This window comes from Marmota flaviventris, chromosome X, assembly GCF_047511675.1.
Source record: "Marmota flaviventris isolate mMarFla1 chromosome X, mMarFla1.hap1, whole genome shotgun sequence".
In the NCBI taxonomy this organism is placed as follows: domain Eukaryota; kingdom Metazoa; phylum Chordata; class Mammalia; order Rodentia; family Sciuridae; genus Marmota; species Marmota flaviventris.
In genome coordinates this window covers 9815398-9843105 of record NC_092518.1, presented here as the reverse complement: position 1 = coordinate 9843105, position 27708 = coordinate 9815398, and the positions used below count along the sequence as shown (strand labels likewise).

Sequence of the window (27708 nt, the reverse complement as noted above, 5' to 3'; positions counted from 1 at the left end):
ATGGAAGATGGACCTATTTTCTATGGCTTTAAAAACATTTTTATTACAATGTTTGCTACCTTTTTTTTCTTCAAACTTTTAATTAAAGTTTTTTTGGCTCTCCTAACCCATTTCTATATCGTCAAAGGAAATAGAAAAGAAGCGGCTAGGATAGCAGAAGAGATCTATGGTGGAATTTCAGGTAAAAAAAATACATGAATTTATTCCCAATACTTAAAAAGTACCCTCCTAGATAATTCATGTGAATAGTATTCTAGAAGGCAGATTTTCTTTGTACTTCAGTTTTGAGTGGGTAGTTTAAAAAATTACCTGTCATTTAAATTAGCAAATGGTGTTGGCTGCACCAATATGTGAAGAATTTTCAGCTTAATTTTTGCAAGTTAGTAGAGCAATTAGCAATTATCATTTAAGAAGAAAACAGGATAGTGACTTTTATGAGTAATTTTGAGAAACCTAATTTCTACTGGACAAAAGAATTGCTCAGATAGCATTATTTTCTTTAATAACTTTTGTTTGTTTGCAGTGCTGGGAATCAAACCCAGGTCCTCATGTATGCCAGGCAAATGCTCTACCACTAAGCCACATCCCCACCTCTATTTCTTTACCATTTTTAATCAACCTTTAAAATAAATAACATTCAGGCAAGACTAAATTGCCTCAGGAAATAAAATGAGCAATTTGATTTAAAGCAGCAAAGGTGGCATGCTATATATATTTTTGTGCTGATCATTTGCAAATGGAATTGATTAACCACTTGTCACTGTCAGAAAACTCTTCACAAAATCCATTTATGAGTGGCACCATGCAGAGCGCCACAAGGAAAGGTTGTTATAATGTGGAGTACTAAGAGTTGGATAAAACGTTTTAAAGTCTCATGCTTTGTAGAGATTAGACTACATTTCTTTTAAGAAACAATCGTAGTGAGATGCTACAAAAGTAAATGAATCAAGTGTCTCTGTCACTACTGGGATTGCCACTTAATAGAGGAGTATTTATTCATAAACAAGAGTTCAGAGTCTCCCTCTGTATTTTTAGTGTTTGCAGGGGTTCCAGGATTACATCATTCTTTATCTAGTATCCATTTCAATTTGCACCCAGGATTCTCTTTCAAAATAGACTTATGTGATTCCAATACACTAGACAACTTGGAAAACACTAGACATCAGCAGTCTTATCCAAAGAAATAGGACCTCCAAAGACGAAGCATCAGAATGCTTCAACTAACTGGGGAAAATGAGAAGAATTTTGAAGTTTCAGAAAGTGTCAGAAGCCCTGGACTGTGGAAAGAGATTTCTTTTGGGGATTACATTTGTCACACATTTCAGGGAGGTACGTTATTTTGGTGAAAAAAATTAATGCTTATCTTTAGTTTCAAGTTAAGCATGATCTGGAAAGCTAATTTCTAATTTAACCTGTAAATTTGGGCAGGGACTATCTCAAATTTTCAGTAATAATTTTGATGTTCTCAGAGTTTAAATGAAGGTAAAGTCCAACAAAGTCAATATTGCCACAGGGTATAAAAATGTTTTCTCCAATTGCTCCTATGCATTATTCCTATCTTTATGGCCCTTAACGAGGAGCAACTTCTCTTAAAGGGTTTTATAGCAGTTCAAAACCCATGTAAACATTATTTCAATTGGCCTGGAGTCAGAATTCAAATCTCTGAAATAGATTTGATGACTCTATGGCTCAAATAGCTTTACCTGTTCAAACTTCTGGGATAATATTCATTTAAGTTGCAAGTAACAATATTATAAGGTTAAAAACATATTTTCAATTATTGTTAACGAGGCAGAAGTGTGAATAGTGCATGTTAACTTCTCAGTTTGATTTTCTTCATGTGTATGTGTGTATGTGTGTGTGTGTTTGTCTGTCTGTCTCCTCACATACCCCCACCCACATATATATCATAACATATCTGGATTTGGCAAATAAGTTTTTCTATAATAATGTGGTAGTGAGATGCCAGGACCATATTTTTACATAATTCTAAAATTGCTTTTTCTTTTGACATTGTGAGCAGGTATATTAAAAATCAAGAACAAAATTTTGTGGCAGTGTTAAACTCAATCCAGAAGTCATCTTTAAACTCTTCATTGGTTGTAAAATATATTCTGTGGAAATATATGACATTTAATCATTAAGTTAGCTGACTTACAGAAGTCTCAGCTCAAAGTTAAATTTCCTGATTCTGCTTTGTATTCTTAAAAAAAAATTTTTTTTAGTTGTAGACAGACACAATATTTTTATTTTTGTTTATTTTTTTTATGTGGTGCTGGGGATCAAACCCAGGGCCTCATGCATGCGAGGCAAGCGCTGTACCACTGAACTACAACCCCAGCCCCTGTTTTGTATTTTTGTAAACTATTGTCAGCAATGTCAAAAACAAGAGCAGGGGGCTAGAGTTGTAGCTCAGTGATAAAGTGCTCACCTCGCATGTGTGAAGCACTGGGTTTGATCCTCAGCACCACATAAAAATAAATAAATAAAGATATTGTATCCATCGACAACTAAAAAATATTAAGAAAAAAAACAAGGTCAGAGTTAAATCTTTTCTTTGGTAGCTACACCTAACATCCCTTATTAAATATCATTCTTCGCTGTAAAATCTTTTAGAAATTAATTTTCTAGAATAATTGTTTGATACATCTTTGTGGTTGAAAGTATTTGTGTATAACTCATCAAAGTCGAGTTGGCTGTTACTACTTTTGATCTTTCAAGCATCTTTGTGTATTTTGTCAAATATAATACATTTGTATATATAAGTTTGAAACGTTGTCTTTGGCCCTTAGCTTATGTGTACAACACAGGTAGATCACTGAATGGATCCCCCGTGTGGACCACAGATAGTTCTACATGTACTACCTGTCTCCAGAGAGACGTGTGATTTTTCAGCCTTTACTAAACTATAGTACCCTGTGATTTTTTTCAGAATCCAGGAGCTTTTGGATGTTCAAAAATAACAATGTGTGCAAACATAAATAATCGCACTAAGTGAAAATACAAATAGAAATAATTAATCGCTTAAACTGAGTCTCACCCAGCCATGTTTTCCTGGCAAAGGAGTTTTGCATTGAATTTGGAGGAAAGCTTGATTTTCAGAATTTGAGGGATTTTACAGATGCAGATAAGAGGAAGTAGAACTATAGTACCCTTTAAAACAAACAGTGAAGCTAGTTTAAGCTAAATAAAAAGGATTAGTTTCTATTTCCAAGTGTTATGCTCAAAATCACTTGTCCTTGTTCTAAATTCAAGGGACTGACCTTGACTTGACAACTATCCATCTGCCTGACTCAATAACCTCTTTTTTCCTGTCCTTTCCTTTCCAATAGGATTTTCTTACATTTGTTCCAGTTTTGCTCAAACCCCTACCTAGCCTTCTACTCTTCTTTGGTTCTTGTTGGTTGTTTCACCAAGCCTTGACCTTACTATCCTCTGTGTGGTTACATTATCTCAGATGCTTGCTGACTTCTTCCAAGTCAGGACAACTAGTTCCTGGCAGAGGTTCTGTCTCCCCACCTGTCACTCAATCTCCTGCTCCTAGTGAGTTCAAAGTAGCCTTCTTTTTCACAGAGTTCATTGTGTCTAACACAGCTCATTGGTTAAGTTTAATCTTCTGACCACAGAAAATATTTATTTTAACTCCTTTTATTATATTTTAGATATCTCAAATTTCATTATATTTTCTCAATTAGCTTTGTTTTCCTTACAATATCATTAATTCTCCTAGGCTCTTGCCTTTATTTTGATTCAGAATTGAATTTCCTTATGATTTTCTTCTCTTTGATAAATGCCATAAGAGATGTTGTTTCATATGATTTCAGAACTTGAATAAAGAGAATAAAGATTGTTACACGTACCCTTGGGATTATAATCAGTTACATGGTCTTTTGGAATAACAAGCCAGTAATTTCAAATCCTTGTTAAAATTAGCCAGGGTAAAAATTGTAAAATAAAATATAAAAAAGAATCGGTTTTTAACTTGAATACTTGGAACTTAAACAACTGTATTACTTCTGAACCAATTTCATTATTGTAATATATGGTTTTAAAAGTAGTTACGAACGAGATTGTTATTCAAAGAATTTGAGAACAAGAGATATAAATGACATTCTGAGAAAAATTCAAAGGAGGAAATAAAAAACTACTTGAACATTTTCTGTACACCTCATCAGTAGCAAGCAAACATATCTGTAGAGTAAACTATTTCATAATGTTTGCAGCCCTATGATCCAGGCAGTCTGCCAAATAACTAAAAATAGTTTGCCTTAGAAGAGAATGACTGAGTACTACTTAAGCATTCATTTACTTGGAGAGTTTAGTTGCATATTTCCTGAAAGGAATGGAAAAATTCCTAACCTTCCAAATGACTTTTATCCTTAATTTCTCACAATTAACTCCAATTCATAAAACAAGAAAGATAAGATCGAGAGACTATCTTGGCAACAAAAAAATAGAAAAACAGGACACTTTCACCATGGTACTGGAAAGGTGAATTTCTTGAGAATGATTGTTTCCAGTTGGGGACAAAAATGATTTCTACTTTTAGGGTGATACAATTGGTTTATTTCACATTGTTTATAGAGAGAAGGTAGATGTCAAAGCATTTCAAGACTGGTAAATTTACCATGAGAATAGTCAGAATTTAGAGATCCATAGTTCTTAAAAACAGAATAAGGTATTTTCTGAAGTCTCCAAAAACTTGGCTTTCAGTGCTACTTCTTTTTTAAAAAAAAATATTTATTTTTTAGTTGTAGTTGGACACAATACCTTTACTTTATTTATTTTTATGTGGTGCTGAGGAACAAACCCAGGGTTTTGCACGTGCTGGGTGAGCGCTCTACCACTGAGCTACAGCCCCAGTCCTCAGTGCTACTTCTGACACTAACCATGAGACCTCTTTTCATGTGGAGCAAAGTGACAAATGTGTAATTTGGAGTATTCTTACTCATAAAATAAGGCTCTCCCCTCCTCTTGAGGAAGCTGCTGGTGCTCTAGGAGAAATAGAAATTTAGATAAGGGTGCTTAAGAGGAAGGGATCTTGTATTTCACTCTCCCATTGGAAGGCTTCTTGAGCATATGACTTGCTCATGTACCCTACTATGCTACTCAACCAGGAGGGAAGCGTTGGAAAGCAGAAGTGTGGTGAGGGAGATTCTCAGGACAACCCCGCTTCCCTCTTTCTTGGTGCAGTGAAAGATGTGGCCACAGGCTTGCCACTGAGACTTCAGCAGTACAGTGTTAAAGTTGGGGGACATCAGAAGATGCTGCCTTTATGAGAAACACTATGAGAGGTGGTCAAACAACAGGAAAGAAAGATGCTTAGGAGTGAGCCCAAGTGTTAAGGCAAGCCACAGACCCAAAGTGAACTCTGTAGTTGAGGCTCAGAGAGCAGGACTGGCTTCCACTTTTAGTTAACTGGGAAGGCATTGCCGTGTCCTTTTTGCTTCTCCCCACCCCCAAAGCACCAGAGAAGTTGGCACCTAGAAGGAGGAAGTAGGAGGCATATGAAGAACACACTGTCCTTCAGTAGACCAGCTAGCTGTTCAGTAGACCAGAGAAAGCCATATCCTGCCCTGGGAGTGGGAAGAGGGTAGGAGCTGTGGAAGGCATCAGCAATAACATTTTAAATGGTGGCAGAGCCATTTTAAAATCCTTTTTATGGAAATATGATGTAAGTACAGAGAATTGCACAAATCCTTAGCAAACAGTGGGATGAATTTTCACAAAGTGAACGCAGTCAGGAACCAGTGAGACTGTGTTTTGTCAGCATGGCTCCAACCATGCCCAATTCCTGTCAGACTTCACCCCTCCTTGGGTTGCTTTTGGCTCCTAACACCCAAGGTGAGTTTGTCCTCCTCTCCCTCACTCAAACAGACTTACTCAGCACATGCTCTTTTGTGTCTTGTTTCTTTCACTCAACATTAGGCTTCTGAGGTTTCTCCATCTTCGTATATGGATCGGGTCTTATGGAACTAATGAGTCACAGAAAGTTACAGGAAAATCTGAAATATGACGAGAATGTGAAATAGGACGATCATCACAGCCTGCATGAAGAAAAATTTTAGAAATTATAAAGCTGTTTCATGTTGATATATCTGAAATTAACTCTTTTAATGGCAAGTTGCTACTTCAATCTTATTTTTATGTTTGAATAGAATACTTATACAGGCTAGTATCCCTTACCAGAAATGCTTACAACCAGAGTGCTTTGGATTTTATTTTTTTTTCCAGATTTTAGGTATATTTGCATCTATGTCTATATCTATAATATCTTGGGTATGGAACACCAGTGTAAACCCCAAATTCATTTGTGTTTCATATACATTTGATACACATAGCTTAAAGGTGACTTCATCCAGTAGTTTATTTTGAGTGTTAAGCACTTTCATTATGTGCAATTTTTCATTTATGGCATCATGTCAGGACTCAAAAAAAGTTTTGGATTTTGGAGCATTTTGGATTTCAATATTCAGATTAGAGGTACTCAACCTGTGGTATACCTTCAAGTGACTATGATTGACTAAGCAAATATTAGAACAACAGAATTTAAAAAACTCTGCATTTTGGGGTTTGCCTCTTGTATTAGTCAGGTGCTGAGTTTCCAACTGTGGGCAAAGACTGTCCTCCTCATCCAGTGCCCATGCTCACCTCCAAGAGCAATTAGAAGAGGGGCAATGTGTGAAGTACAATTAATATTGAATGACATGGAGATGCATTAGAGGAAAACCAAGGCAGACTAATTCAGGGTTATATGCACACATTATCTCATTATCTTCAGCTTATGAAAATAAATGTCAAAAGAGATTTAAAAATATTCCACTCATCAACTTTCTAAAATTTGTCCTTTTTAGATATACATGACTGTAGAGTGTATTTTGACATATTATTCATGCATGGGTATAATCTCCCATTCTTGTGACTGAACATGACGTGGAGTTTCATTGGTTGTGTTCATAACAAACATAGGAAAGTTACAACCAATTCATTTCACTGTCTTTACTATTCCCATTCCCGCTGAAGATATAGCTCAGTTGGTAGAGTGCTTTCCTCACTATTCCCATTCCCCTGTCCCTACCCTTTCTTCTCCTTTGTCCAATTCAATGAGCTTCTATTCTTCCCCTCCCTAACCTCCCTTATTATGTGTTTGGTTTTTTTGGGATTGGCTTAGTTCACTTAGCATAATAGTCTCCAGTTCCATCCATTTACCAGCAAATGCCATGATTTCATTCTTCTTTATGGTTGTCCACTTATCAACTCTTAACAAGCTCAGGAACATGTGAAGATGACACAATCACAATTGTGTTCATGTTACAAATTTTTATCTGTTTTTCTTTATTATAAAAGCATTATACATTCATATCAGAAGTATGAGCTCACAAATGATTTCATCTATCTATCTACTCATCTTTATCTTTTTTTTTTTACTTTTTATTTTGGAATTAATTTTAACTTACAGAAAAATTACAAGAGCAGTACAAAGAATTTTCACTTGTCTTTGCACAGAGACTCTATTCAGATTTACCCACCTGTTCCAATAATATCCTTTATAATAAAAGGATCTCATTCAAGGTTAAGTGTTGCTTTTAGATGTAGTGTCTTGTCAGCCTTCTTCAATCTAGAACAGTTTCTCAGTCCCTCATTGAACTGGTTATAGGCCAATTATTTTGTTGAATGCCCCCTCAGTTTGGGTTAGTGCACAGTGTCCTCATGACCAGAGTCATTTTGGGCAGGAATATCACGGAAGCAATAGTCTATGATTCACACTGTGTTCCCTCTGATGACACATGATGTGGTTCACTGCATTCCATTAAATGACACACAGTGCCAATTTGTTCTATCACTGCTTATGTCAGCTTTGATCACCTGGGTAAGGTAGTCTATGCTTTTGTTCCACTGTATAATTACCCCATTCCCTATATAATTAGTATTTTTTGTATAGGGAAATAATTTGAGGCTGTTTCTATCATTTCTTCCATATTTAAAAATCAGTATTCTAAGCAAGCACTTTCTCTTCTCTGACTGTATATATTACTTTTATCAATGAGAACTTATAGTTTCCTATTTTATTTCATAGTATATAATCTCTCATTGTCATTGTTTATTTTGATGTTCAAATTGTCCCATATTCAGCCGGTGGAGGCCCCTCCAAGTTAGTTTCTGTGTCTTTTTAACATTTCCCATCATTTTTTGAGCACTTCCTTCCTTTCTGACAAGCTGATTGAGGTGCAGCCTATATTTTTTTTCCTAGCCCAGGCCTGGGATCAACCATTTCTCCAAGGAATGTTGGGTTTAGGGTTTCTCAATGTACAATGCTAAAAAAGTATGGCTTTCCCCATTTTTTTTTTTGTAATCCAAAGAGAGACGGTACATTGGGTTTCAATGTGTGTATGGTGGGGGGAGGCTTACTGAAATGTGTATAACTTTGGTTCTCACCCATCAGAGAAATTTACCCTTTCCTTGAGGTCTTGTTATTTCAAATTCACACACTTCCATTTTTTGGTGGGATTTTGTTTTTGCCAAGTTTGCAGAGAAAACCTGAGTTCTTACCATCATCGAGATTACCTAGAAGAGACCCTTTTTGTTAAGAGAGGCCCTTTTTGTTAAATCCAAATCATATTCCATCCTATTGTGTATATGAAGAACATAATCATAATTTGAAAAATGTCCAAATTTTGCAAAGCAGAGTAGGTTTTCTTCCTGAACAAAGGATTGTCCTTTGGCACTTTTAATAAAAGATTCCTTCTCAGGTGCTCATTTAAACTGGGAGAGATCAACTGTACCCCCCCCCCCCCGCCCAGCACATACCAGACAAAAACAGACTTGGTGCCCTCAGTAGCTTGTCATTCTGAAAGCAGCTGACAAGAAAGCTTGATGAATGATACCTGCTTTCCTCCCAGCATGAAAAAGCTGAAGAAAGAAGTCTCTAGACTTTGACTCTGAGCTTGATTTGTGTTTCAGATTGCTGGGCTGATCGATCCCCACTTCATGAAGCTGCGGCTCAGGGGCGCTTACTGGCCCTTAAAACGTTAATTGCACAAGTAAGTATGAAAACATGATCCTTTATGCTGTGCCATATCGAGCATCATTCTTTATTAGCTTTGACTGTAGCAGAGGTCTTATTTGCCTCATTTATTTAGGTCCCACCGTTTGTTCCTCTTGTTTCTTCTTTTCCTCATTTTTGGCCCGGGTACCTCCTTTCCCTTCTGGGCCTTTCTTTACCTCATAGGAAGTTTCTCTATGACGATCAATGAAAGATACCTTCAAATTTATGTTGAACTCACTCACCTCATTGTCTCCTAGTGTACATTAGAGACAGCAGTCCTGAAGTCTCACTTGTCAGCTATTGCTGTAACAAATTACCTCAAAACATAGTCACTAGAAACAACAAACAGATATTTACAGTTTCTGTGGGCTGGGAAGAAGTTTCCAGGCCACAAGATGTCATCCAAGGCTGTAGACATCTCATGGTTTAACTGGGGGCACAATCTGCTTTCAAACTCACTCATGTAGTTGTTGGCAAACTTCAATTCATTGCCACATGGGTCTCTCCGAAGGCTTGCGCCACGGGGTGGCAGTTGACTTTCCTCAGAGACAGCACCCAAGAAGGAAGTTGCAGTTTTTTGGTTTTTTTTTTTAGGATTTTAAAATCATATATATATATATATATATATATATATATATGATATATGTATATATTAGTTACACATGACAGTACAATGATCTTGACATATCATACATTTCAATCAGATGGGATATAATTTCTCATTTTTCTGAGTGTACAGGTTGCAGAATTACATTGGTCATGCAGTGTTTTTTTTTTATAACCTAATTTCCAAAGTGAAATCCCATCTCTTCTGCCATATTCTACTCATTAGATATGACTCAATAAGTTCATCCCACACTCAAAGGGAAGGCATTATACAAGTGACTCAATATTAGGAATTCGGAATCACTGGGCACCATCTGAGGAGGCTGCTTGCCCCAGTGATATGCTTTCAAGAGCAAGCATTAAAATAGGTTGACAAATGGATAAATCTTACTCTTTAGTGAAGACTTATGACTACATCCCAAGCATGTTGAACAATGAGTAGCAGCCTAGTAAATATTTGTGACTATTTTGAATTTAGACAGCCAGGGGAACTGCTCTTTGTGTGTGTGTATGTATGTGAGTGTGTGTGCGTGCTCCCCCCTCCCCATTTTTGCTTCCTCCTTTCTGAGTTCTGTTATCCCATAACAAAGTAAGCAGAGGCACAAGGAAAACAGCATTGTCAGCAATGGTGAGCATTGTACTTGAATTTGTGACTTGCTTATTTTTTTAAGCACTTTTAATTTCATCTGATTTGATTATTTTGTTATATATGTAATATATTCACATAGTTCAATAATAGTGAAAAAAAGTCTCATATCCACCTCCCTTTCAGACCCCCACCTTTATACTTTTACTAGTATTTTAATAAACTTCAGTTTGGAATAATTTTCAAGAAGAGTTGCAAAGGCAATACAGAGAATTACCAGGCATCCTTCACCCAGCTTGCCCTGATGTTGACATCTTATATATAGCCTTAGTACATTTGTCAGGAATAAGAAATTAGCATTGGTACAATAACCATTAACCAAGCTGCAGACTATTGGGATTTCATGAGCCTTTCCCCTGTTGTCCTTTTCCTGTTACAGAATCCAACCCAAGATCCCATATTGCATTTAACACTTATTATTTTGAACCCTAACTCCTAAGCATGTTAGCTTCAACAGTGTGGTTAAATGTATAGGGGCATTTCATAAAAATTTTAACTTTTTCTGGCTACATCCCTACTTCTTTACCTTTCACACTGTAAAAAAATATATTCTACTTTTTAAAACTTTATTCCACATTTAGATAATGTGGTAAATGTGAGTAAAACATTAAACCACTCTGAGTAAATGTGAGTAAAATATTAAGCCAAGGTTCAGGAATTCTGGGGTTATTACACTGGCTGTCACCAAGTCTTACCTATAATTTGAACTTTCTGCCTCCTGCGTCAAGTCTTACATATAATTTGAACTTCCTGCTTCTTCATTTTATCACACACAATTAAGATGATTCACTTTAGATATCTTTCAGGCCTGTCCATTACATTTCTCCAATTCCAGGGATTCTGAGATTTTGTATTGCAGCAATTATTTTTCCCTAGCACAATGCTGCCACCTCATGGACTAGACTGTTTTAAAATCTTAATTTCTTAAAAAGAAATCAAAATGAATTCCACTATTCTGTATAATTACAATGTGACAATAAAAAATTTAAAAACAGGGGCTGGGATTTGGGCTCAGCAGTAGAGCGCTCGCCTAGCACGGGTGGGACCCGGGTTCGGTCCTCAGCACCACATAAAAATAAAGGCATTGTGTTGTGTCCATCTACACCTAAAAAAATAAATATTTTTAAAAAATTTAAAAACAAATCATACATGGAGAAATGAAAAGGAAAAGATTAATTTATTAGATACTGAATTTGAAATATGTAGCACAGCTCTAGAGTAATGACATATTCAGGACATGAAAATGGACAGAATTCAGGAGACATAGAAAGCCCATATGATAAAAGGACAGGCAATAAAAATCTGGCCACAGCAGGTTGCACTTGACACTACAGAGATGTGGCAGGATGCAGTGAGTACTAGATTGGAATTTGCCATTCCGGGATTGTAACACAAGGCTTTGGAAGCTTTCAATAGGCCATTACAAAGCATGGACTCAAAATCAGGAATTGGCAGGAAGGACAGATCAGGGACCTAATTCCTTTTGCAGATAGAAAATGTCAGTCATAGAGGGAATGGGAACAGCCAAGTTGTTAAAATCAGGGTGTGAAGGCAGAGTTGTCCAGCAGCTAGGCTGACTTTGTCACCTGTCACTTGGACTCTAGGATAAGCAAGGTAGTACACGGCAGTATGAGAAGGGGGGATGGGCTAGGAAATGGTGGTGACAATCATACACAGGTAAGTAGATAGATAAGGGTTAGGAGAATCCCTCTGGCCCTAGACACTGGGACTTCAGAGTCTTCTCCATGTAGTGGGGTTATGGCCAAAGCAGTACTTCTGCCACACAGCAAGTGATTCTTAGAAGCAGTCTTACAGTACTTTCTACTTTTAAGCCCAGAGTCATTCTTCTGTTTCAGACCCAGTTTTAGCTCCCAACCTCCTCTGTGTTCTATCACCTACTCATCTTACCCTATAGCAATGTCTCTGTGGCTCTCCTTGCTTCTGCCTCACATCTCTGCCTCTGCCATCAGCCATCCATGTTGCTGCTTCCACTATGCTTTTCCTAAAACAGCTAATCTATTAGCTGTAGATTGTTCAAAGCCTAACAAACTTATATCTATAAGTTCCTCATTCCCTAGAAGATCTGCACTCCCTGTTTGCAAATCAAGGCCTTTCATGATATTGCTTCAGTTCACTGGCTTCCTGCATCTCTCCCCATCTTCTACTTCCCCTTTCTGTATGCTCTTTCTGATCCAGAAATAACCAACTGTCCAACTGTGGCCCTGCCATACTTCCTGCATTTGTGTATTCTGTTCCCTCTTAATGGCATACCCTGTCTTCCCAGTTTTAAAGTTTTTACGCTTCAAGCCTTAGTTAAATACTACCTTATTTGTGAAGTATTTTTTCTTATTTCCCAAGCCAGACTCAAGGAAACTCTGTGCTCCCAAGTGAAATGTGGTGCTTCCAATCTCAGTCTTTTAGGTTTCATTTCTGCCTGCCCAGTAGGCTCTGGAGGAGACAGACCAGTAGCATAAATTTTAAAGACCCTGATCCAGAATACTGCATAAACATTTATTGAATAAATGAAATTGAAGCTCCCATGCTGTGCTGAGACTCACCTGGTCATGGTCTTGACTCCTCTCTATGCAGTGCTGATATTACAACCAAAGACGGAAAACTTCAAGAACCTGTTGAACAACATTGCTTTCACTGCTGTGACTAATGGAACATTTAATTATCTTCTCTTCAAATTATAGGGTGTCAATGTGAACCTTGTGACAATTAATCGGGTCTCTTCTCTCCATGAGGCATGCCTTGGAGGACATGTGGCTTGTGCTAAAGCCTTATTGGAAAATGGTGCACATGTGAGTACCACCCCTGCCCATATGGATCTGTCTTTGTAGGTACATCTTCTAACACCTAAAGAGACAGCATCTTCCAGGCTGCTGAGAGGGACTGGGTGGAGACAGGTCTTATCCCACGCATGTTCATATCTCATCATTCATGTTACTCCGTTTTCTCAGCCTAACCATGTGCGAATATCCAAATGCAGCAATTCACAGGAATTTTTCAAAATTATGATGTTGACTTGTTTTTTGCGGTGCTGGGGATAGAACCCTGGGCCTCATGCATGCTAGGCAACTGTTCTATCACTGAGCTACTTCCCTAGCCTGTGATGCTGACTTTAAAAAAAATTCTTTGTTATCAAACACGATAAAGAACAAATTTTAACAGAATAATAAAACACTCTTAATTCAGTATTCTACCCCAGCCACTATTTTTATTGAGCAAAATTATAAAATTGAGTTTTTAATAAATAATACATTAAAACAAATTAAGGTTTATCTTATTTTAACTTATATCTTAATTTCTTCAATTAATAGCAGAGGTGCTATGTATAATACAGCTCTCAGAATAGGCTTATAAAAATCAAAACTTCTGCAAATCTCAATGACATCCAGAAAATGCTTTATTGCTAATTTCATTGTTTAATCTAGTCTCATGTTCTTTGTTTTATGAGTTGTAATATCTTTTTGCTTTTTTGTGGTGCTAGGGATTGAACCCAGGGCCTTGTGCATGTGAGGCAAGCACTCTACCAACTGAGCTATATCCCCAGCCAAAGTTGTAAGATCTTTAAGTATTTAATGATGATTTTTTTTTCAGATTGCATATGGAAGTTAGGTTTCTACATTTAGAACTGAATATAAAAGTCTTCTGGGCCCAAATTGATTTTTCCAGTGACATCATGGTGCTGCATTTCCATTAGGTAGTGCTTCTCTAAGTTGTCACTTAACTCATGGGTAATGATGAGAACAAGGCTCTGGGAGGGTGATTTCATTTCAAGCTAAATGACTGGACTTACAAGCAGATCACTGGTGGGAAATGTTGAACACTTCTCTCTGGTCAGAGAAGAGATCTTGTGGGGGACAAAGCAAAGGATAAGACAATGGTCTCTTGTCTTTGGCAATTTTATAAGGTAAAAGCCAATAAATGCCGTATTATACCACTTGACATTAAATCAGAATGAGTGAAAGTTTGGTCAAGCAGTAGAAAGTTCACCACAATCTGCTGCTGCTCGGATTCCTCAAACTCAGCACATCTGAAACTGTGTATATCATGTTCTTCCTGCTGGAATCTGCTCCTCATCTTGGGCTCCCAGTTTCAGATACTAGGCGAAACATTCTTCTGGTCTCCCATGCCTGGGAGTCATCTTGTTCCTGCCATTTTCTTATTTATTTAATCACAAAATATTTCTATTTTCCTTTGTATTTCTCAAGTCTATGTTATTCTTTGTTCCACTCCCATAGAGATCTAAAACACTTGTTTGTATCTAAATTGTCTCCTTTTATGTTTGCCTTCCCTAATAGAACTCAACCTACTTAAAGAGAGGCAATTGTCTTACTTATCTTTGTTTATAAAATATTGGCCCCTAGTAGATACTCAGTAAATGTTTGCTGATATGAACCAGGAGAGAAACTTACAGGAAATCAAAAAGAGTTTCCTGACAGAGGATAAGGATGGTGCTTATTAAAAAACAAATCAAACCAGTTTCATGAATTTTTTTTTAGTAAGAAATCCCTAGCATATGATTCTTATGCAATTTTCTCCATCTTTGTCTGTTTGTGCCATTTTAATGGGGTTATACCAGAGCCCTGGAGACAAGTCATTTTTGTTTCTAAATAAGATAATTTAGAATCCTGATTATTCCAAGCATCTATCTTTACTTATTGAGGTCAAGCAGTTTGACGTCAAACTACCATTGTGATATGACATTTGAATCATATCAGAGCCTCCCTCCCTGAATACCTGGGTCCCATGGTGTTCTTTTCTATCTATTGTTGATACTCAGTGATACTTCCCAGTCCTGCAGGTTCTCATGTGTTTCCCATATCACTAGAAGTTAACAAGGATGATTAGAGATAATTGAAGGCTATTGTCTATGTGCCTTTAGCTTGGTCATTATCTCTCAGGAGTCAAAGCTGGCATGTGCAATTTCTGTAGATTATAATAGAACAGAGAGAAAATATGTGACAAGAAGGATGGTAAAACTGTTGGAAGTTGTGAAGGAGTTTTTTCTGTAAGCACAGGATTTGGAATCTTCACCCATTTTGTCCCATTATCCCAGATATAAATACTTAAATTGAGCAACAAATATACCACTTATTATAATTTTGAAATAATTATTGTTTTTTTCAAAGATCTATTATCTTAAGAAAAAAATCATAGGTAAATGATCAGAGCATTTGAAATATATATGTATCATATTTATGATTATATATAAATGATACATAAGTTCTAGGTTATGATTTCCTACCTATTTTAATGTACTTATATCAATTTCATTGAAATAGTCACAGAATTGAGAACTTGGAACTTAATGGGTTAAGCTAGTTGGTTTCTCTATTTCTTTGGGTTTCTGCCATGTTTGTTCACAATTGAAAAGGGAGATGAGCTCCATATTAATTGGAAATGGGAATAATAGTTGTTGCAAATGTTCATTCAGTGCCAGGCAATATTTTGTTTAACATAGTAATTTAATGGACCGTCCTATAACCTTATGTAGTTTCATGTAAAGGGAGTTCCCTCACTCATTCATTAGCTTGGGGAGTTTCCCTAGGCACATACACAGGAATACATACTTAGAGAGAGTGAGAACAAACTACCAAATCCTCTGGGTCTCTCCTTGCCCACTGTTAGGTCAATGGAGTGACAGTTCATGGAGCTACGCCCCTCTTCAATGCGTGCTGCAGTGGCAGTGCTGCGTGCGTCAATGTGCTGTTGGAGTTCGGAGCCAAGGCCCAGCCTGAGATGCACCTGGCTTCACCTATCCATGAGGCAGTGAAGAGAGGTAAACGAGCCACCACAATGCACACAAAACAGTGGTGTGCTCACTCCAATCTGAATAAATCAATAGTCTACTGTTGGCCATATGAGAGTCACCCACATCTTTTCACCAACAGAATGTGTGTGGCTTAGAAATCCTACAGCAGTAACTTCAATTTGTCTAAATCTTTCAGAAATGCCACTGTGGCATGAAAAGGCTCTTCTCAATACATTGGAATGTCTTTGTGTTTCAGATGTCCCACTTCCTGGGCCTCTTTGCTGGCGTTTTGGGAGCAGCTAGTGCAGCCAAGACAGAAGTTGTAACTTCATGATTTATACTGAGCTTATGCCTCTGCCCTTTAGTAGAAAAGAACAGCTCATCTTCCAAAACCCATAAAATATCAACCACTAACATAAAATAAATTATGAAAGTACCTGAAAGCCAAGGATGATACTATCTCTAATGGATTAGTAAATGTATCTGTCTTTTTTTTTATTGGTTGTTCAAAACATTACAAAGCTCTTGACATATCATATTTCATGCATTAGATTCAAGTTGGTTATGAACTCCCAATTTTACCCCAAATATCTGTCCTTAAGAAATACACTTCAGATGAGCTGATGACTTCAAGGCCATAGTCACGAAAAAAAAAAAAAAGAAAAGAAAAAGAAAAGCATTTCAACTTGAAAATCAGGGCATTGGAAATTTTGAAGTTGACTCTAGACTCCTGCATTGTCCATTACTTTTGAAATGAGAAAAAAAGAGTAATTTTAAGGAATTTTCAAACTATATGCATAGACTAGTCATGAACAATAAAAGATGCCATTAAAAAGATAAGGTTGTTTGTCAAAGGTCATACCCAAAATGCAACATTTTGGTGATGTCTAGCAATACAGATACTTCTCTTATATTAAAATCAGAAATACAATGGAGAAGTTAGAACAATCTAGAATAGGTCTTTGCTGGTGTACTTGAAGATGAAAGTCTTTACTTCAAAAGGCAAAAGTGAAAGATTTGCCCCCAGGTTAATAAACATGTCATTTGGTATTTTTTCCCCAGTGGATTACTTTAAATGATACAAAAGACCCAAATCTCAATATATCTATGTCTTTTATGTATAAAACATTCTTAGTAAATATTATTTATTAATTAATAATGTGAGCCATTTCCCAAGCATCCTTTAAATTGCAGAATAATGAATTATTTTGAAAATGAAAGTCTTTTAAAAATTTTAATAATGATTTGAAGTAAAAAAGGTTACTTGCATGTACATTCAAATGTTTAAAAATAGATAAATATTGGGAATAATTCAAATTTCTTCTTTCTTTTTCTTTTTTCTCTCTCTTTTTTTTTTTTTTTTTTTTTTTGTACTTCAGATTGAACCAGGGGTGCTTTATCACTAAGCTATACCCTAGACCTTTTTATTTTTGGTTTTTGTTTTTTTGAGACAGGTTCTCACTGAGTTGCTGAGGGTCTCACTAAGTTGCTAAGACTGGCCTTGAACTTGTAATCCTCCTGCTTCAGCTTCCTGAGTCCTGGGATTACAGGCGTGTGCCACTGTGCCCAGCTCAAATTTCTTAAGTAATTCTGCAGTGCTTGCCTGATTATGTATGGAGTGTTTTGTATCTGTGTGCCTACAAGTTTATATCTCTACATATTTTTTCTATTTCATAAAAGCTCGTTAAGGAACAATATGCACAGAATGGAAGAATGCTTAGCAAATTCATTGTTTTAGATATTGCTATATGAATTTTAGTCATTAAGTTTTGTTTGTTCATTTTTTAAAACTTCCTGAGACTATTTAAATTTACCTCCAACTAGGCTAATTTTTCTGTTCTGCCAAAAAAAGGCAAGAATTATTAAAAAAATGCCTTGTATTTTTTAGGCAGTTTTAGGCACTGATTAGATTTTTTTTTCCAGAAACTGTTTAGCTTTAAACATCTATGAGCAAGCTGGGTCATAGTCTGAGTCAGTATCTTGATATATTGATACTATAGTCCAGGTTTAAGATTTATTTATGTGACCAAATACTTTGAATACACAAATCCTGATTGGTACATTGTAATGCATACTTATGATTAATTCAGAATTTGTGATAAATCGTGCAGGTATAGGATGAAAATAATGTTATCTATAAAGAAAAGGTTGGTTAAATTAATGATGATAAGATTGTTTAAGGAAACATTTAAATCTTCAAGGAGAACTGAATTTTTATAAGCTTCCATCAATACCTCAGAAGTATTCCCTCCTGAGCAGATCATTCAGATACTGCAAATTAATCATGTCTGTCTCTTCATTGGAAAAACTCTCCAAGGAGAATGCTTACTTTCATAATCTTGCTAGTCACTGAATTTCAGTATATTTAAATATATTCTATACATGAGACTTTTTATTTGTTCTCATAGGTATCTTCTAGGCTAACCTAAGTAAGCTTGCAGGCCACACCCCCAGTCTCACCACTGTCTTCAGGGTAATAGCAGGGTGTCTTCATTTACCCCTCTGGGTCTTGTAGCCTCCATTTTAAAATGGTGTCTTCATTCTAGAAAGTGATTTCAACTGTGTTCCTCAGAGCCTTAGTTTGGTTGGAGTTTTCTCAGGAATTACACAGAGGAGTTTGAATGGAAGAAGCATGGGTATCAACTATTTCATGCCCAAAGAACTAAAATCAACATACTATAGTGATACAACCATCTCAATGTGTACAGCAGTACAATTCACAATAGACAAATTATGGAATCAACCCAGATCCCTGTCAATAGATGAATGGATCAAGAAAATGTGGTATATATATTCAATGGAGTTTTGCTCAGCCATAAAGAACAAAACTATGACATTTGCTGGCACATGGATAGAAATGGAGAACGTCATGTTAAGTGGAATAAGTCAGACTCAGAAAAGCAAGGGTCAAATATTTTCTCTCATCTGTGGAAGCTAGAGCAGAACAAAGGAAAGAAGGTGGTCAGGGAGGGGATCAGATATCATAAAGATATAGGGAAGACCAATGGAGTAGAAGAAGGAAAACAAGAGGGAGGAAGGATGGGAAAGGGGAAGATAAGTGGAGTGAATTTAACAAAATCATGTTATATATTTATATATAAAGTTACCAAGGAAATTTCACCTCTATGTATGTGTAGAAGAAAGGAAGTTTAGTAGAGTAGAAGAGGAAAAATAGGGGGAAGAATAAGGGGAGGAAAGGGGGGAGGGGAAATGGGGATTGAAATGAAATTTCTTGTATGTATGATTCTGTCAAAATGAACCCAAATACTATGCATCATTATAATGTTTTAAATATCCTTAAAAAAAAAAGAAGCATGGGCATGCTGTTCTTCTTAGTCGTTTTTGTTTGGGGAGTTTATATCTATGATTTCCAAAACCAAACAAAAACATTTTTCTACTATGAAAAGAGACCTTGATTATTTCTAAAGCTCATTCCAGATAATGAATCTATAATTCTGTGAATATTCAATGTGTTCCTAATATGAATGGGATTATCTTATGTTCCACCAGGTCACAGGGATTGCATGGAGATTCTGCTGGCAAATAATGTTAACATTGACCAAGAGGTGCCTCAGCTTGGAACTCCCCTGTATGTAGCCTGCACCTACCAGAGGGTAGACTGTGTGAAGAAGCTTCTAGAATTAGGTAATTACCAGAAATCTTTTTATGAAAAGAACCTGCTAAATTTGTGGGGGTTTTCAATGGCTTCAAAGATGAAGTTCTTATTAGGATAGAAAAAAAAATTCTGATAGCATTTGATGCTTGAATGCTAAAAACAGAACTTCTCCAGAGAAATGGGTGTCTATATTTATCAGTTCTGCTCCCTTTGATATTGGCTTCAATTACCTGGTATGGCTCTTCCTGGCGGTCTCAAGATGGCTACTGCAACATCTGGGTTTGTTGCCTTTCTCATCCATACACAGCAAGAAGGGGTATTGGCTCTTTTATTTTTCCTTCTTTTTTTTTGGTGCTGGGAATTGAACCCAGGGTCTTGTGTATGCAAGGCAAGCACTCTACCAAGTTATATCCCCAGCCCAGTATTGGCTCTTTTTGATTCACATACTTATCTCTGAACCAATAAAGGTGGCCAAAGGAATACAATATGCTAATTGGTTTAGGCCTAGATTTTAGTTTAATCTGTAGTTATTAGGCTTCTCTAGAAACATGTAAACTGGAAATCACAAGAGGGTGGTAACCTAGAGGGAAATCTAGCTGTGGTTACCAGGAAGATGCTGTACAATAAAAACAACAGATATTTGCTACAGACTATTTTATCTCTATCCTGCAAAGTTATTAAGTCATTTTTAAATCTAAAAGACATATACAGAAACTGAGATTTTAGGGAAAAGTAAAATATCTTGAAAGTATCATTTGGTTAAAGATTCAACGTGCTTAGCCTTTGACATAAAGGCAGAAATTTAGTCAGAACCTTTAGTTGAGAATTTTTATCTCCAAGACGTTATTTGGTCATTTTTTATTCATAGCATTTACTATTCTCTATGGAGTTCAGAAAATTTTTTGAGCCCTAAATAATATAAAATAAATAAATAAGAGAACTAAATACAATATAAAAATAAGGAAATTCAGCTTTATACTTGGTCAAAATATAAAATAACTATGTACTAGTTATTAACTATTTCCCACATTTTGTGTGGGAAAGCAAGTAAACTATTTAAAATGATTAAAATTATCCAGATTCACTTTTTTACCCCACTATTTTGAATGGTCTTAGTGGGCATTGTGGAGGTTCTAGGCTGAAGTTACATATTTTCAAGGATTTGTCAAATATGTCATGGCATTTGAGATGACTTCATATACAGTGACTACAGTTTAGGCTGATTGTGTTTTACATTCACACCTAATGTTGAATTGTGGCCATTTCCTTTGTTAAGGAGCCAGTGTTGACCATGGCCAATGGCTGGACACCCCTCTCCATGCTGCAGCAAGGCAGTCCAGTGTAGAGATCATCCACCTGCTGACCGACTATGGGGCTAATCTGAAGCTCAGAAATGCACAGGGAAAAAGTGCTCTTGATCTGGCAATTCCCAAAAGTAGTGTAGAGCAGGCACTCCTACTCCGAGAAGGTAAGGAAGGGCTGGGTGTCCACTTCTTTTCCTTAAGCCCACTTGCTATCTCTCCTTCCTTCCACATCCCTGCAATATTTTCTTTTCCTTTTTCTCTTCCCAATTGGGGATGATATTGCAGAAGGCATCAAGTTCTGGCATCACTACCATGTCTTCTGGGATTTTATATGCTGTGTTCATTCACTTAATAACAAAATAACATAGATATGCAATCAGATCATTGCTTTTTATTTTCCATAAAAAGAAAATAATCAGATAACCTTGTTGGCATCCTGAAAGGGATGAATATCCAGGGATATCCTATCATATGCACATGATTAAGCAAACCGAAAGTCCACTTTGTAATATTGGGAGACAATCCATAGGCAAATTAGAAATACAGCCACATTCCTCATAACAACCTTCAATGATGATCAGCATATACAACCCATTGTCTCATGAAGTTATATCACATAGTGACATCATAGCCATTTTGGTTTGTATAAGTACACTCTATGATGTTTGCACAATGTTGAAAGTGCTTAATGATTCATTTCTCAGAACTTATCCCATTGTTAGGTGACATGTGACCATACTTAAGTTTGGGGCAGTAGAAGGGACAGAAGGTGTATTTCAGAAGCCTAACTAAATGGTGAGATTGTTTGCCTTTTCTCCAGATTGAGGAGTATGTGGTTCTATGTTCCTCATCTCCTCACTCCTATTTCCATCATGAACGTTAAGAGCAACTATCAGTGCCGGTGTCTCAAATTCAAAAGAGAACCCTATTATGTCTGTATAGTAAGAAGACATTTTGTGAGCCTTCATTGATCATTTGTATGCTGGGGAGAATATTAAAGATAAATTGTGCCAGCACTGAGATGAATTTGAAACATAGATTAATCTCACTGAATTCTTTAAACTTAAAAGCAGTGAAAACCTTATAGTAGCTGGTGCTGTGCCAGCTGCAAATGGGAAAATTAAAGCATGGAGAGATTGGCTTGCAGAGAGTGATATAGCTACTAAGAAGTAGGACTAGGATTCTAACCCAGCTGTCTGACCCCAGCTGTCTGACCCCCTCTTAATGCTGTAAGGCCCCAATCCTAAAGCTTCTAGAACAATTTCTGGTATGTGTGGGTCTCATTTCACTTGCTGGTTCCATTTTGTGAACTCACTCCCATGTCTAATATCTTCCAAGTAGAATGCTTTGTTAAATCATTTTAGGAAGTCTCTCTACACCAGTGCCTCTTAAACTTTCATGCACATATAGATGATGACCTGGGGATCTCATTTAAAAAGCAGATTCTGATTCTGGAGGTCTAGGATTAAACTCTGCATATCTAATAACTTTCCAGTTGATTCTGCTGCTGCTGGTGTAAGGATCACACTTTGAGCACTATTGGTCTAGATTATTTCCAGTGGTCTATGTCATTAGTGATTGTTGTTTTACTTGAATCTTCAACAGAATAATTATGATATTCCTTACCAGGTACTTTGCAATGATTGGTTGAGTATATAGTTTATAGCAGTTGTCACATTTCTGGTTTTCTTCCATCAAAAATGTTTCCAGGTCAAGGATTTACATTCTTATAAGCAAGTTCCTCTGTGTGCTATCTTTATAAATATAGGCACCTGCTCTAAAGGAGGAACATCAGCTATGCCAAGTTCACTTGTGTCTGAACTTCTCCAGGCAAACAGGACAATTTGTCCATGTTACTGTTTTTCAGAGGAGCTTAGTTATTTTTTTTATTTCTAAAAGTTTGACCCTAGATGTAAGGGGTGACAGGTAGAGATGTTTTTGATTCCTGAGATTTTAACTGAAGATATTCATCTTCCAGGTACCTCTCTATCCATGGATGTTCCTTGTCAATGTCATTCTAAGTGTTACCTGGATATTTGCATATGCAGTCTACCTTTTTTTTCCCTTTGTGGTACTGAGGTTGAACCCAAGACCTCACATATGCTAGGCAAGCACTTCACTATTAAGCTATACTCTCAGCCCTTCAGTCCACCATTTATCATGAGGTATAAGATGCTGTTACAGTAGGATTTTCTTGAAAAAGGAAAGTTTGTATAGGTCAGTAGTTAGATATACTTGAAGAGATCTTTACTGATAGGTTAGGAAATAATGGGATAATATGAATGCCCCTGTAGTGCCGCAGTCTGGCTGGGCACAATTCAGGAGCCACTTGTCAAAAGAAACGAACTTTATTTTTAGAACACACACACCAAACCACACAGCTCCTCAGGAAAAACCTTCAGAGCCCAACTGCCACCACTGGCTTCCCACAAGCCTCTCCACCTCCCCCACTCCTCCTGCTCTTGAGGCTGATTGGCTGGGTCGCATGGGCAGAGCCAAAAAAAGTCCCCCAATGAGCAGCTCCGTGGTCTGAAAGGGCGGGGAAATACTCCAACACTACCACAAGTCGCTGCACCAACAGATAGTTCACAATGCATACAAGTGATTCATAGTCCAGGCAAGTTCTGCAAGCAGTTCAGTGATGGCTCCTTTTGGAAAAATAAACAGCCCAATGAGCATCACCGCAGAGGAGCCAATCAGTTGGCAGCTAGAAGTTTGCTGGGGCTGCTGTGAGCCAATCATCAACTGGCAGCTGGAAATTTGCTGGCAGCTGGAAGTTTGCTGGCACCTGGAAGTTTGCTGGGGCCCCTTCTGCTGTGGCTCTCAACATCTCCTCCTCTCTGTTTAAACAACAAGCATGTGGCTTAGGGACCGTGCCTGCCTTAGGTTGTCCAATACTACATATGGTCCTTACCCATCGTCGGATGAGCTGACCTCAAGGCGTCAGCCTCCTGTCTTAGGTTGGTACCATTGCAATTGGATCTTACCCGTCACTGACTACCGGTCCAGTATACAGCCACACCTGTGGATAGGTCTTTGTACCAGCGGGGGGGGAGGTGAGGTTCTTTGCCTCACCTCTGTTGGCCCCCAAATTTTAGCTGAACGACCATGACAAGCAGAAGGGAGGAAGATACACCAAGCCAATTGACGGCTCCTTTTGGAAAAATTGTACCACTGATGACATCATCAGCAAAAGAGCCAATCAGTTGGCAGCTAGAAGTTTGCTGGGGCCGCTGTGAGCCAATCATCAACTGGCAGCTGGAAGTTTGCTGGCAGCTGGAAGTTTGCTAGGGCCCCTTCGGCTGTGGCTCTCAACACTGTAGAACTAGTATTGCAACCCAGAGCTCATTCATCCTATTCATCTATATTTTGAACTCTCATCAACTTATTTTCCTTAAGGATTCAAAGCTACTGAAAGTCATGGACATGAGCACTCTGAGACCCCATGAAAGTGAGGTTCAGGGAATTATGGGGTCTAAGTGCTTTAAGTTCTTTCTGCACATCCTTATTGAGCTGAAATCTTTGCAAGAATGGAGGGTCCCTCTGGGTGTGAGATAGGACCCAGCCAATACCACCTCATGGCCAACTAGTGTCAGGAGGTCCAGGAAGACATTAAGGGCTACATATTTGGCCCCTGGCCCATCTCTTAATACTGCCTCTGTGGCCACACAGGTCAAAATTCCTGTTGACACCTGCTCTGCAGCTCTGTCTTGGGGTCTTGCATGCTATAGTCATTTGCATTTTCTCCTTGTTCAGTATATCACTGTTCAATAGCACAGGGCACATAAATGAGGTGCATTCTCTTTATACCCCCTCACTTCTTTCCTAATTGCCTCTGGATAGCCTCATTCTTTGATGTTGGTAATACAATTGGAAGATCAACTTAAAGAAAAGCATCTCTTCTAGAGGGCCAAATAAGGATTCCCTGCTACCATGAGATTCACACCATTTTTATTCCCTTTCTCAGGCCCACCTACTCTTTCCCAGCTCTGCCGCCTGTGTGTCCGGAAATGTTTGGGTCGAGCATGTCATCAAGCCATCCACAAGCTACATCTGCCGGAGCCACTGGAAAGATTCCTCCTGTACCAGTAGCCCCAAATGTCCATGGGAAGATACTTGGAAATAAGTAGGTTGTTGTCTGCTGTACCCAGGGTACTTATTATAGACGCCCAACAGCTAGGTCATCAGTATCTTCCAATGAGCTCAGCCAATTAGAGGAAATCCTTTATAAACAGGAACCTTAAAGTTTTTAGCTCTTGCTGTTAATAAACTTAAAAAAAACTGTGAAGTAGAATGAAAATAATAGACTATTTTCTGATAATACAGGATTTCCCAGTGCATATGGGTCAACATTTTTAATATTGTACAGATCCACATAAATCCAGGTGAATAGGATTATAATGAATGTTAAGAATTCCAGAATGTGCTCTTGATTTAATTCCTCTCCTCTACCCCTTTCTTCCCTCCCCCCCTCTCTTTTTCTTTCTTTACCGCCTCTTTCTTCTCTTTCCTTGAATAAATCTATGCTGTAACTTTGGTTTTTCTGCCTTTTTAAAAGACACATAAAAAATGAAATATTTTGAAAACATCACAGTTACTTGGGACTTCCAATTCTTGAGGTCCTGGTTGATAAGAGAGATTTTGGAAGAGATTAGCTCATATAGAGTTTAGGCTCCTTTGCTCATCATTTCTGATGTTAAATACTCTTCTTTGAAGGAATCTTAGACAATTGTAGGATTGCACAACAATAGTTGCCCCTCAACAACCTGAACTCATAAGCACTTTGTGATGCATTTAGGCACCCCAACATTGGCTTATTTTCAAACTCAAGATTCTCAGTTTTTTTTTTGAAATGCCTACATGTTGATTCCAGCCACCAAGGTGGGCTTAATGCTGAGTCAATATTTTTTCTGTGAATAGGTGCCCAAAGTAAGCATAAAGATATATAAAAAGCCGTCTCCTCCTTTTTTTCTCCCTTCTTTTTCTTCCCATCTCCCTCCTTTTCTGCTACTCTCCTCCTATCAGTTCCTCATTTCCCTTTTTGTGAATTTAGAACATGGGAACTCGATAGATTTTTCCATTATTATAAATTATTGTCATGGTTCAGTGACTATAGTAATATTAGCTTCTAAATGAAAATTCTCTCTCAGATGATCCTAAGATTCATTTTCAACATTTTTGCCCCCTAGTTTTTCTAGTCCTTTTGTTTTCAACAAGGGACAGTTTTGTCTCTCATCCAGGGACAGCTGTGGCAATGTGTGGAGACCTTTTCATTTGCAACAACTGAGGGGATGGAGCTACTCATCTCTATTGGGTAGAGGTCAGGGATGCAGCTAGAAACCCTATGATGTACAGGACAGTCCACAAAAAAGAATTATTAGGTTCAAAATATCAACAGTGCTGAGGATGAGAAATTGCTGTAGACCTATGCTATTTGGTTCAGTAGCTATCCACCACCTATGGCTGTTGGAATTGTGACTAGGTGAACTAAGATTTGCTGTACATATGAAATACGTATCACGTTTTGAAGATTCAGTACAAAAAAGAACATGAAATATCTTATGAATAATTTTTGATGATGGTCACATATTTTTTTGTATTTTGTTTTGGTTCACTGATGAATTCTTTTAAAAAATTTTTTATTTTTAAAAATTTATTCTAATCAGTTATACATGACAGTGGAATGCTCTTCAATTCATTGTACACAAATGGAGCACAATTTTTCACTTCTCTGGTTGTTCACGAAATGGGGTCACACCATTCATTCAATCATACATGTACCTAGGGTAATGATGTCTTTCTTATTCCACCATTTTTCCTACCCACGATGGTCACATATTGAAGTGATAATATTTTGGATGTATTAGGTTAAATAAAGTATATTATTGAAATTAATTTCACTTGCTTCTTACTTTTTAATGTAAAAATGTAATACATATAATAACGATTTAGATTACATATGTGGCTCATATGTTTCTGTTAGAACTGCTCGGGACCTCTGATTATTATAACTTTGTGATATCTAATAATCCTAATTAGTTAACTATCTGGGAAAAAGATTAAGTTCTTATATTTCAAAACCAAATCTTGAATTTTTTTGTGAATGTTAAAAAGTTTAAATATATGGTAAAAATACTACAAGAAAATGTACATGAATGTACATGAAAGGGAAGGTATTTATAATAACAAAGGCAGAATATTGATAAATTAGAATATATTAAAGTTATGTTGCAAAAAAATGCCAGACAAAAAATGAAAGGACAAGCACAAATGGAGAAAAGGGTATGTGATATTTATGGTAGATTAAAAGTTAATTGCTGGGCTTGATGGTGCATGACTGTAATCCCAGGGGCTCAGAAGGCTGAAGCAGGAGGATCCAAGTTCAAGGCCAGTCTCAGCAATTTAATGAGGCCCTAAGCAACTCGGTGAGACCCTGTGTCCAAATAAAAAATAAAAAGGGCTGGGGATGTGGTTCAGTGGTTAAGTGCCCCTAGGTTCAATCCTTCATACCCCCTCCCTCCAGAAAAGCTAATATTTGGAGTATAACAAAAGAGACCTTCACTCCCTGCCCTTAGCTTCCTTCCCTTTCCCAGTTGAGACTGGGAAGCAAGTATTTGGAATCTTTTTTGGTAAACAGGGGTGCTAAAACGTATTTTCAATAGTTTGAATTACTTCTTGCAAAATACCAAAATCATTCCGACCTACAGTACAGTCTGAAACATATGGTAC

At 37.3% G+C, this 27708-nt stretch overlaps 1 protein-coding gene across 2 annotated transcripts; it reads left to right on the top strand.

Annotated features, from left to right (window-relative positions):
• On the top strand, positions 1-26840 carry Asb11 (ankyrin repeat and SOCS box containing 11). Of its 2 annotated transcripts, none has more exons than XM_027946526.2 (7): positions 1-181; positions 8962-9041; positions 13046-13102; positions 15936-16086; positions 19570-19704; positions 20952-21143; positions 24947-26840. In XM_027946526.2, the coding sequence occupies exons 1-7, from the start codon at positions 1-3 to the stop codon at positions 25069-25071; spliced, it is 921 nt and encodes a 306-aa protein (XP_027802327.2). In that variant the 3' UTR covers positions 25072-26840. The 2 variants fall into 2 exon arrangements, with proteins under 2 accessions (XP_027802327.2, XP_027802326.2); XM_027946525.2 differs by having other exon boundaries at positions 12995-13102.
• The last annotated feature ends 868 nt before the right edge of the window (positions 26841-27708 follow it).